We start from the raw sequence: 12,590 nt of genomic DNA, 5'->3' as shown, positions 1-12,590 counted from the left end.
TGCACAAATATGAATGGTCATCACTCTTTGAGGAAGAGAAACCCCATCTTGCAACTTGGCAAGTGTCACATTCAACCCACCATTAAAAGTACCTTGTGTTAATTATCATGCCTCTAGATGACTTAACTGTTACAGGTTTGTTTTAAAGGTATGTGGTGTTTAACCAAATTTCTTAGGAAGTGAGGTGAGGAAAGAGAAAATCTTGGAAACAGGGTCTGAGCATGGAGTCATCCTGCAGATGGGAAGGAGAAGAATTGCAGTGCTGTTTGTGAACAGCTGCAGATTCCCTGGGATTTGTTTTCCAATTAGTTACAAAGCTCATTAACAAACTCTATTTAGAGGGTTTTCTATTTAAGTGAGATTTTCCTAAATTAGTAGCCATCACTTCTTATTTGGATAGTGAATCTGTCAAATTCCATGGACTGTGCCAGTGTACAGCCATCCTTCTGCAAAAAAAAGGGCAGCTTGATAATATGGTAGAGTCATAATCAGAAAAAAAGGAGCTTGCTTTGAAGAGTAGCATACCCTATTTTTCCTGTCAAAACACCTTGCTGTGGGTTGTAGTAGTAGTTGTTATTTGAACTTCAGTTTGCTCTGCCAGTAAAGGGAAATTAATCTAGAGGGGAGCATTGACAGAAAGTTCTTAAAAGGCACTGAGAAGGTGGATGGTGCCTTTTCATCAAAGAGAACAAAGCAAATGCAAATACTAAAAGGAACATTTAAACCTGTGGAAAATAAATCTCTATTACCTTAAATAACTCAGGCTCAGCAGTACAGAATGTCACTGAGAAGACAAAGTGGATGCTCACACAGATAAAGGTATTTGTGCACTTTATAATTCATGGAAAGAGCTTAAAATTGATTTCACCCCACATTTCAGACTAGTTCAATCTCTGTTTAGGCAGGCAGTGACCTCACAGATGCCTCCTGTGTCATTCCCTGTGCTTCAGCTGAGGCTTTTGGGGTTGGCCTCTTGTTGAGTGTGTGACTGGATCAGGAAGAATATGGGCTGGGATCCAACTGCTGCTAACTGCAGCTCATTTCTTAACACTGCTGCCAGCTCTGCCCACGAAACAGGACTATTCCCAAGGATTGTGAGTGATGGCCTGAGCCTGGCTCAGTGGGATCTTTCCATAAAAAAACTGGTTTTCCATAAAAGAATGGCTCAGCTCTCCCAGGCAGACCCTCTGAGTGTATTCATCCCCTGCACACAACCACACACACTCAGTGGTTATTTTGTTGGTGCAAGGCCAGTAAAACCCTTATTGAACATTTACTTTTGAAATTTCTTCCTCAAAAACATCATCTGGGATATTCTCAAAGAGCTAAAGGTGTACACAGTAGCCTACTGTAACATTTATCTGCTGCTTAGGTAAGAAAAATGCACAATCCAAGTGATGCAGGATGCCTTTAACAAACCTTGTCCTGCCTCCATCGGGGGGGCACAAAGAGCAGAACTCAGAGTGGTTTGAACAAGCTCAGCATCTTTGTCATTTAAAGGAGATTGTGTCCTAGAGGGACCATCTGCCCAAACTGCAGGACAACAAATTATTTACCAGGAATTGTAGCAACAAAGCAGAGAAGTTGCTTTTGATCTTTGCAATGGTGTTAAGAATATCCTTCCTAGAAGTGAGCAGTGACACCTGAACCCTTGCTCTTCCCAGCACACAAGCAATGACAGTGCTGAAGTTCATGTGCAATCCTCCCTGTATCCTTATCACCATCCTGTCCATCAAATTTGGGCTGCTATTAGGCAATAAACGTTTTGGATATGTCCAAGTGCAGCAGGAACGGGGCACTAGAGGGAGCTCCAGCAGCACCACCCACCTCTGAGCCCCAGCCTGAAACCAGACCCCAAGCAGAGATTTCCTTCTCCAGTTGTGAGGCTTTGGGATGGCTTATTGCTTTGATTAACTTCTCTGCACATTTGAATAACATTTTCCAATATTCTTTTGCAGCTGCAAACTCTGGAATTGCCAGCATTCCCCATTTCTGCCGACAGCTCCTATTATTGTATGGCTCTAGGAACTCAGATTTAGCCCATTACATAAATGTTAATTAAAAAAATTGCCAACCCAAACACTATAGATATCTTCATTTTAGAAAAACTGTCTGAAAAGCTTCAGTGAAATTTGAAAAACCCTCCAGATATTACATTTTTTCCCTTATTGAGATTAAATCCTCCTTTTAATCAGTAAACCCACAGCTGTGCATCAGGAATTAAAGCTAATATTTAGCCTTTGAATAAATAAGAGACATTTTGGGAATAATGTGCCTATTGGGGAACTGTGGGGAAAAAAAGACAAGATTATTGCTGTTGGTATGCTCTATGCTGGCAATTGCTACAAGTAAAGTAAAAGTGGCAGAAGCAGCATTTTATTTTTAGAAAGACATTCACAGTGATTTATTAAACCTCTCTGGGGAAGACAAAAGCTATCCTCTCTATATATTTACTTGAGGAAGAATTTATTTTCAAGGCAGAAAACTAATAATTTCTAAATAAGAAGAGTCAGGTTTCTGTAGAAACACCAGGGCTAATTTTGGAAGAAATTACCTCAAAAATCAATTACACAGAACCCAACTGCATCAAACTCTGTGTTACTCTATTTCATTCACAAAATTGCTCAGGAGCCCCAGCAGTGGAGCAGACAATCCTATTTTATCTATACACTAAACACCTTAGATATTTCCTTGTATAGTCATTTTAATTCTAATGAGAGCAGAACCCCTGTTTTAAAAATTCAAGCTTAATTTACATGTGATAGAAAAACATTGCTCAGTGCAGTGCTATGAGCAGCAAGGTTTGAATAGTGCTAAACCCATGTTCCCCCTTTCCAAACAGATCCACCACAAAGTCATAAAACATTCTTTCATTTCTTAGTGATTTAAACATGCTTGACTAAAATGTTATCTCATGAGAAAAAACTACAGTTATGCTCCCTTCTCCCACAGAAGGGCCACTTACTCTACCAGAAAAGACAGATATCCTTAACAAACAAGCATCTTACCTTGACATTTTCTCCTCTCCCTTGCTGATGTTAGGTAAACATCAAACACTTAGCAGATCTCCATCCTCTCTCTGTTGCACTGACCTCCTCAAGATGTGAAGTTTCCTGGGTTTCACAGCACTCCAGTGTTTCAGGTGTCCATTCTTCTCAGCAACCTCTGCCTCAAAAAAATCTCTTTCCCCAGCAGTTATTTTCTCCTTTGACAAATTATCTTCACTGCATCACTTTCAATTGCTTAACTTCTCCTTTAAAACAAACAAGGAAACCACCCAGCCACCCTTTATCCATCTCCTCACACTTTTCCTCTCCCCTTATGTTATTCTTCCTTTGCCCAAGGGAATGTCTTCACTGTTACTGCCAGCTGAGTTCCATATAATTCCCACTTCTCCTCCCTCACAAATTTCTCTTTATCTCTTTCAGTTGTTTTAGTTTTCCCTTTATATCCCTTCCTCGTGTCCCTTCAGCCTGCCTGCACTGTGAATCAGGACATCAGAATGTTGTGCTAATGTTCTTTTTTATTTAGTGTGGGGAATTCCTTTTGTTGATGTCAGCAAAGTTTGTGCAGCTCGTGTGATGAATGTCTATTTTAATGTCAGCAGGGTAATGAAGCCTCCAGTACCCTCATCCCCCTGATTTAGAATTCTTCCCAGCATTCTGTATTCCCCAATGGAGCCTCTCAGCATCTGCCATCCTTGGCAAGAACTGCCATTGAGCAAACAGCTCTTTCCACTGCTCCAACCTTCCTCCCTTCACTTGCTCTTCCCCATTGCCATCCAGAAATCTGTGGAGGAAGGGTAAAGCCTGTAAAACAGACTGAACAATCTTCCCAGATAATTACTCCCAGGAAACAATGCACAGGAATTTTTAAATTCATGTTCCCTAAATCCAGTGGAAATTAAGATGTACCTGCTGCTGTTGCAAAGGCAGACTCACAGATCTATCAGTGAAATGCAACTATTTCACAGCATTACAGACCCAGGCACAGAGAATGGGAAGTGACATTATACAACTGAGGGAGAGATAACTTTTGCCCATGTAAGTGTGGGAAATGCAAGAATCAAGAGACACAGGGTCTTAAAAGTCCCCCGTGCTCACTGCAAGAAATAATTGTGTTTGTCACTTCACAAACAGTGTAAGAAAGAATGCAAATACTGCAAAGGCAGCAATGGGGTTGTAGTTACAAGGTGATAAACAAATTGCTGCACAAATAAAAACCAGAAAACTACTTAAAACAACCAAATCTTTTAATTAGAAAGCAACAAACATGCAAACAGCAGGTATAGAAATTTATTTGAACCAACGTTTTTACTATCATGAAAGTTACTTTAAAACATTGATCCAAGCTCTCACATTTGCTGTTTAAGGAAAATATTGCACTTGGCATCTTCTAGCACCCCTCATACATGGCAAAACATTTTAAAAACATTTTTGTTTATTTTAACTTGCACACTCTCCCCAAGTCATGCACACAGTCATTCAAAAAAACAAAAGGTTAGGTTATCCAAAAGCAATACCTCAGAATTGCACTAAAGCTCTGTAAGGAAAAATATAATTAATGTCTTATACAAATTTCATTGACTTCCAGGTGCTCACACACAAGTGTTGGTTACTCTTCATCTTCATTTTCATTTTCCTGGCCAGATCCTTCTGATCTGTCACCTTCCAATCGGTCTGCAAAACACAGATTTAGTAAAAAGAACTTGCAAAATTTTGTTTTTCTGGTAAATATTTATTACATGCTGTCTCCCTGGACTATTACACAATGGGATATGGCTGTGGGTTTTAGGATAGAAGAAAGTCTGTGTGGACTGACAGCAGAGAGTGGGTAGTTAGTGGTAGATTGGTAGAGTGTTACCACAAGAAAGAAGAAAAGGTAGTTAGTGGTAGAGTGTTACCACAAGAAAGAAGGAGAAATGCCCTTAAGGATTTCCAGGCATGAAAGCAAAATCTGTGTACAAAAGGAAAAACCTTGTAGCTGCTGACTGACTGTCAGCACAGAAAATACAGTATAACAATATGCAATTATAACATTAAAATGAGATGGTGACTACAAGGGACAGAAATGCTGTGCTGGGGAGCTGAAACTACAATAGCTACAGTTAGAAATGTGAATAGTCCAGAAACTGGGGAATCTGCCTGTTACTTCAATACATCAGAAAAAGTGACTTTGGATGTAAATATTTAGAGAAAGGCAAATACAGAAACGTGTGAGGGAACATGACTAGCTGAAGAGCAATCACTCAAGCAAAATGCAGTCAGGTTTAGGAACTCTCCACCCAGCCATAACAGACATTTGCTGAAATAGTTGTAACTGAAGTGTTGGGCAGTTCTTTTAGCATTTCACTCAGAAGAGATAATGACAATTGAAGGAAACACAGGGGCATGGAGGTGCAGCACTGGGCTGGACACATGGCACCCTTCTGGCGCCCAGGGCTCACAGAGCAGCCAGAGGTGAGAGAGGAGCAGCAGCTGCCACCAGGCACAGCTTCCTTCACACCTCACCACTGCAAGCCACTTCTCTGCTCAGCCAGAGTCCACATATTCACTATTTCCCATCACTTTCACCTTCATCTACAGGTCTGTTAGGTTTTTGCTCCATATGCCATGCCAGCCTCCCAAAACTTCATCTCCTTGCTTCCTACACAGTGTGTGATATCTCTCCATTGTCCTCCATCTTCAGGGTCAATCCACTGCATTCAGCTTCCCCAGCACCAACATCCATTTCCCAGTGATGATTCTTCCATGCAACTCTCTTATCATCAGTTTCAGCCCCATGGGAACTGGAGGGACATCCTGCTGCCCTGGGAACAGCTGCCAGCAGCCTCAGCAATGCCTCCCACAGTCCTGAATCTTCACACCTTCCTTTGCCCCTAGACAACTCCCACAAGCACAGCCAGTTTGTCTTACAGCTCATTCCAGTCCTCCCCAATAGTTTTCCCATCATACTCACTGAAAAGATGACTCCTGAAGAGAGTATTTTTCAACATCTAAAACCACATTTTGCTCTTTGTTTTGAGATAAAAAATAACACCTGCAAAGATGTTGCAAGTCTCATACCAAAGAAGCAATTCCTAAGTACTTCTATTAACAGAACCTTGAACAACCCTTGAATCTTCTCACCAACCCCAAGTACAGCCACAGGCAGCTAAGGTCTTGATGATTTCCCAGCCAGCCTGCTCTTTTCATAGACCAGTGCTGTGGACAAGCTCTTCAGAAGTCTCTCACCTGCTCTTATGTGATTCAATGAAGCCAACATTCGGAGCATGAAGGAAGCTGGAACAGTGATGGTGTTTCTGGTCTCTTCCAGCATTAATTCATTACGAGTTATAACCTGGAGGCAGGGAAAGGAAAAAAACAGCATCAGAAATAAACACAGAATTATACTGCATTGATAGGGGTTTGTAGATACAAAGTTTCTGTGCAAAAGCTATTTTACAGAATCCAAAATTACCATAAGGGAGCAATATTTTAATAATTGCTATTGAATACTGTTGTCTGGTGTAAGTAAAATCAGCCAGTGGACTCTGCCTGCAAATGTCCAATTATCTGTGTAAAGAACATTCTAGTAAGATCATGGTTCCATTGTGCACATGCATGGCAGATACTAAGATGAGTGACTAAGAAAAACTTTGGAAATCTTTCATGAAGTAAAGCAGACTGATGATAGAAAGAGCTGTTTCCAGATGGCAACTGTTGTAGAGAACAAAGTTCTAGCACCAGTGCTGGCCAAGAATGTGGGAAGGAAAAGAGATGAGGTTACCCTCAACTCCTACCTTCATGCTGCTTGAAACTTTTGGAGAAAATCCAAGGAACACAAGCCATTTCTATCCCACTTCAGGAACATTCTTTAGCTCCATAATTCTTTGTAAACAGAGCTACAGCTTGCCTCTAAATGACTTGAAAGAGCCAGTTCCTACTGTCTCATTTTCAAGAAAAAAAATATCCACTAATGAGTACTTTTATTTCTCTTCCCTCATTCCTTCCTCATGGTACTTCCTTGCCATCCTTCTTTCTTCCTCCATAAATTTTAATCCCACACTGCAGGTTGTCCCACATTTAGACTACGTTCTTTTGTTATCATTAAGCACAAAAATTTCTTTAGGTAGAGACAAGTTATGACCATTTTTCAGTCTTTGCTCCCAGATCAGCTGCTGTAAGACAGGAAAATAATGAAATTCTTGTTCTGAGACTCTTCAAGCCTATTCCTCTTGTGAGGCACATGTTCTTGCAAATGTTTGCAGTTTCTTCTCCCTTCCCAATCAAAGCACCTCTTTTCTGTCATTCTCACCTGTTTGCCAGGCACTTGGCACAGCTGATCCCTCCCTTACAGAAGCAAACTGAGAAGGCAGCAGCTGCTCTTTATTCCTGTTTCACCCCACATTTCTGCAGTGCATCATCAATAACCCCCCTGACAACCTGGCACTGAGTCTTTGTCTCCATTCAGAGGTTTTTTCTTATCCCCACTGTCTTTTCCTATTCACTAAGGTCATGGCCTCTCTCAATTTTAAATACATTTCTGCATCTATATGGAACTTTCCTCAAACACAGTGCTTTCTCCTCAGACCTTCCCCCTTCTGTGGAAAATTCAGTTCAGGTATGTTGGACACTTATTCCAGCCAAACTGGAAATAGTGAGAACTATTTTATTGCTATGAACATCTCCTGTCCCCTACATAGGTATGTCAATGCAGGAAATAAATTAAAAAACAAAAACCATGTAAAATTACAAACAGCACTGCAGTCAATTCTTCTGAAAGTTCTATATTTTTATTAAAGAAAACATAACTAAGTGTCTAAATAATTTGCAATTATTAGAAATAAAGGGAGGGAGCTAAAGTACAATAATTAATTTTAGCACACATGTATGTTTAGCAATACTTCTAAACCCCAAAGGCTCCAAAACATGTCACGACTAAAGCTGTCACGCAATATGCAAGGAAGTGTCACTTCACTCACTGCTAAAAGAATGGGAAAGGTTCAAAACTCACAAGTGGATGGTTTGGGGTTTTTTCCAGGGATGTGGGGTGGTGGCTAAGGGTTGTGTGTTCCTCTTTGTTTAAAATATATTCAGCACTACTACAGAGTAATCAAATTATTTAAAAATCCCCAGTCTTCTCTATCTGTACTGCCCAAGAGATTTCACAAAAAAAGCCCCCAACTGACTGCCCTATAACCAAACCTGTCCTATAATATTATTTACAGAAAACCATATAACATTTTGATACATTGTGTTATGTAAATCACTCAAATATGATTATTCAGCAGTCAGCTATATGGTCACCCCAGGCCAGTTGCTATATCCAGTTATTGCTCTGAGGACAACATGAAAATAATGAGTTACATAACTTCACATTGGACTTTTATAACTGATTGGGCTTGCAATGTTTGCTTTATTCCATGAGGTTCCCATGTGCAATCTTAACCTTTAAGTCCCTTTTATGCCACTGAATATTTAATAGGATTGATTTTTGTACTCTATGTTGTTCTGTATATCCTTGTATTACCTTCAGTTTATTTCCTTCATCTTCCCTTCATTTATTTGTTTAGAGACAGGCACTATGTTCGTTTATTAATTCCTGCCAGTTTTCCTTCTATATCTGAGTGTTAACACTTCTTCCAACTCCTTTCATGTACATAATAGCAGACCATGTTATATAATTTCTAGAAGAGCTGAGGAAATGCAAACTGCCAAGGATATGAAAGTCAGCTGTTCTGAAGGGCAGCTTTTTATTTGTAGCTCATTTCTTGAACATTAAATAACTCTGCTAATTCAATATCAGTAATTTGTACCAAAGGCTTTTATAGTATTAAAGACACAACATTACCATGAAAAAGGAGGAAAGGGTCTTACCTCATCTGCAAGTTTTCTGTTAAAAATCTTGGATTCTTCCAGTGGTGACCAAATTTTTATATCATAATCAATACCCGAAGAGGCCAGAACTAGAAGTAAATAACAGTAATTATAAATTAAATGTGTTATGTTTATTGGTATTTTCTGCTCTTAAATGCAGGAAAAATATTTCACTTGAAGCATTTATTTGCAAATGTCAGATCTCATGCTGAACAGAGCTTGTAATTACCAAGTCACCACATGAGGTCTGCTCCATAGATTGTTTTTGAATCTATCTATATAGATATGAAGAAAACAAATGCAAACATCAAGAGCCCCCTGTTTTAAATTTGAAAAAAATCACCAAAATATACAAAAGATAGAAGCAAAAGGTAAGAGCAAACCCAGCCACTACTGATTCATTTCTACTGATAAGTATAAGCATTAATAACAAAGCTTTAGAATTTGTAGACCCAGTACAAAGGCAGAACCAAGATAATTTCAAATGTATCTTTGATAATTTCCATGAATTTTGTGTAAATTTATTTTATATTTAAATATAAAGATGCAATGGATGTTATAAATAAAGTATGAAAAATATGAAAAGGTGCAGAACATTCTCCAGATCATTGCACAAAAGCCACTGCAGGAATTAAAATTCCATAGAAAGCTCTCAGTAACTGGGAAGCTGAACAAGAGTAACTGTCCTAGAAGGAGGATGAGCTCTCTTAGTGACACCTTCAGAGTGTGACACACTCCAACAAGACATCAGCAAAGCTACAGGGCACTTTGAAAGGTGCTTCCAAAGGAAGTATCCAACTCAGGACATATACAAGAAGTCAATTTCAGTAAAGTTAAAAGTTCAAGGCTTACCCTATGTAGGACAGTATTTCATGTTCCCCCAAACTGTTTGAAAAACCCCCAGCCTCTTCTAGTATTATTATAACAACTTCACTTGCTAATTTACTGATAGCTGACTCTTACTATATAGCCAGGTAAGCTGTGAAAAAAAAACAAACCACAAATATTTTCTCTGTGTCAGAGGCTGGAAGATGGCTCAGATTTCCCAGCTACATGTGATTCCTTCTACTGCTTTGGTCCATCTTTTCTATGAAGGATTTCCTCTAAACATAAATTATTAGGATTTCTATTAATTTTATTAATAATTCTAATCTCACAATGCCAGTGTGAGGGAGACACCCACTTCCACTGCATTTTTTTAATAAAGCCAAGCAGAGACCAGATTCCAATATAATTTCCAAGTATTGCTGGCATTTCAGCAACCCCATATTTCCCTCATTAGTGTCATAGAAAACATTTTATGTGTTGAGGGCAGCAAAAAATTGAGATTCTTCTTATTACATCTGACAATATTTCTATAAATTCTGTGCTAAGAGTAGTTTGATTTCAATAAATTTTTGAGTAAGGAGGGATTTAAGGGCCAAAGGTCATTAGTAAGAGGCAAAATTAAAAGCACTATTATCTGAATTATAAAGGGAAATATGAACAACGTCTCATTAATCATTGCATTGCTCTGTTGAGACAGAGTTTAAGACTGAAATGCTCTAGTGCAGATAAGCTGGATGTGCAGAGTGTGAGGATGCTGCTCTTACTGGGGTCAAAGGGGTGAGGCTGCAGGCAGTTCACCACGTGGTTGTCAGCCTCCAGCAGCATGAGGTGCTCAGCAGTGTGCCGGTCCCAGATGAAAATGTGGCCACAGTCTGAGCCACTCATGACAAAGTTGGATCCCCAAAAGTTGGCTTCCTTTATCTGCAAGAAAAACAAAACTTTGTAAGACCCAGCAGTGAAAAGAGCATGCTCCTGTCTCTGTACTAACAGTGCTGCTGAAGGAAAGCTCAGCCCATGCAGAAATGAGATTGAAGAAATTGTAAAGGAAACATTTAAAGAAGAGTGATTAAAAAATGAGAGTTCAGAAAGTTTTAGATTTCCAGAGCAAAGTAGCTGCAAACAAGGAAAAAAAAAAAAGGGGAAAAAAAAACCACCAAAAAAAAAGAGAGCGAGAGGAGTTGGGCCAGACTGAACAGTATGAAAATACATGTCTGCAGATCTGCCACTTTCTGAAGTCACAGAAATTATACTGGATACAGGGGTATGCAAAGAAGTTTTTAGGAAAAATTTGGCCAAGTTAAAGTTTGTGAAAGGCTAATCCCTGGGGGGGATTTTCCACTACAGGGAAACAGGAGACAAGACAGAAGCTTGTGAAACCTTCCTCAGAAATCCCTTCTGATTTTACTCAGCATAGGACCTCAAAATAACCATTGTGAAATGATATAAATTTGCTATCCCCTGTCCTCTACAGGTGAGAAGCTTGATGGGGTGGCAGAGGGAGAAGGGACATTGCTTCAACAACAGCCAGAAAACTCAGTCACAGTCATGAGATGTGAGCTGAGAGCTCCACAACACCCTGGTGTTTGTGCTGCAGGAACAAGCCTGGATGGCTGAAGTGTAGCCTTGTGTGTAGAACTTATTTTGAGAGCCAGCAGTACCTCCTACAAACTCTTTTAATTGACATCCAAGGGGCAAGAGAGGTACCTGTGCAAGCAAGAGCTGCGTGGGCAGCAGCTTGGAGTTCACACAGACAATTTCCAATGCTGGAAGTTCAGTTTGGCATTTAGGAGTAACTCCAGCATAAGGGACAGAATTTTGAGTTTGAGACTATTTACACAGCATCCTGCTATGAATTATTTTCCAGGTAAGGCTCTAAAGAGGGCCATGCCTGGATCTTTATCTTTCTTTTGGCAGACACCCCTCAGAAAATGCCCTGAAGAGAAAGGCAGAGATGTTGCCTAGCTCTGTGCTTTGCCTTAGCTACCTTGATACAGATTCATTAGTAAGTTGAACCCTTATGCTGTTAGAAATATGTGGTTTATTTCCAGCATAAGTATGCCCAGTTTTAAATTTCAGGCTTGGTAGATCTTTGTCTATAGAAGATGTCCCAATGACTGCAGTCAGTGCAATAAAGTCAGCCCGATGTCTAAAAATAAACCAGAGAAGCTGCATTCCTGTAATGAATTCCAATGTATTAATCTTTCAGCAGCTTTTGTCTTATAGCTCCTTTTAATACATATTTTCATTATCCTGTTACATCTAGATTATCTCCAATAATAAAAAAATTAATTTTCTATTTTAATTTTCAATCATGACCTCTTTCTGTATCCTGTGTATTCTCTTACTCATACTTCTCAATACTCATAAAATCTAATTTTAGCATCCCAGAAATGAACAGAATTGAAATTCACATTTAAAAATTTTGGTTTTCAAACATTTCTAAAAGTCACTGTTTTAAAAGCAGGACTACAAAAAAATGTAAGATTGCCAAATCAAGGCTTTAAAAGTAAGGAAGAATCAGAATTATTCCATTTGCTTGCATAACCTTAATTCACGAGATATGCACATACACACACCCATATATATGTATGTACATGTAAAAATTATACACATATATATAAATGCTTCATGTAATTGACAACACAACTTTATCCCTGGGCTGCTCAGGTGTGTAGGAAACAAAGCTTTTTTAAGCTGTCTCCTTCATAAATTTGAAAGGGAAAAATCATTAGCTCTTGCCTTGCAGGAATGAGGGCATTACTCAAACCAGCAGATCAAAAAGAAATTTGCAACCATAGAGACCAACAGGGAAAACAAAATTACATTTTCTTTCACTCTGTGCATTCCTTGCCATAGGTGCTTGTGTGAAACAAAAGCAAAAAGACCAACCCACATCCCCAAGAA

At 39.3% G+C, this 12,590-nt stretch overlaps 1 protein-coding gene across 4 annotated transcripts in view; it reads right to left on the bottom strand.

Moving 5' to 3' along the window:
• Positions 1 to 4,231: 4,231 nt before the first annotated feature.
• The window catches only part of DCAF6 (DDB1 and CUL4 associated factor 6), a 74,482-nt gene continuing 66,123 nt past the window's right edge, over positions 4,232 to 12,590 (bottom strand). For all 4 annotated transcript variants that reach the window (XM_030949688.1, XM_030949431.1, XM_030949513.1 and 1 more), the window contains 4 exons: positions 10,451 to 10,607; positions 8,859 to 8,947; positions 6,234 to 6,339; positions 4,232 to 4,679 (listed from right to left, as the gene is read on the bottom strand). In XM_030949688.1, the coding sequence (XP_030805548.1) occupies positions 4,615 to 4,679; positions 6,234 to 6,339; positions 8,859 to 8,947; positions 10,451 to 10,607 (417 nt within the window). In that variant the 3' untranslated portion in view covers positions 4,232 to 4,614. The remainder of the gene's footprint in view (positions 4,680 to 6,233; positions 6,340 to 8,858; positions 8,948 to 10,450; positions 10,608 to 12,590) is intronic.

The sequence above is a fragment of the Camarhynchus parvulus genome, chromosome 1 (genome assembly GCF_901933205.1).
Source record: "Camarhynchus parvulus chromosome 1, STF_HiC, whole genome shotgun sequence".
NCBI classification, from domain to species: domain Eukaryota; kingdom Metazoa; phylum Chordata; class Aves; order Passeriformes; family Thraupidae; genus Camarhynchus; species Camarhynchus parvulus.
This window is presented reverse-complemented; position numbering and strand designations above follow the sequence as displayed.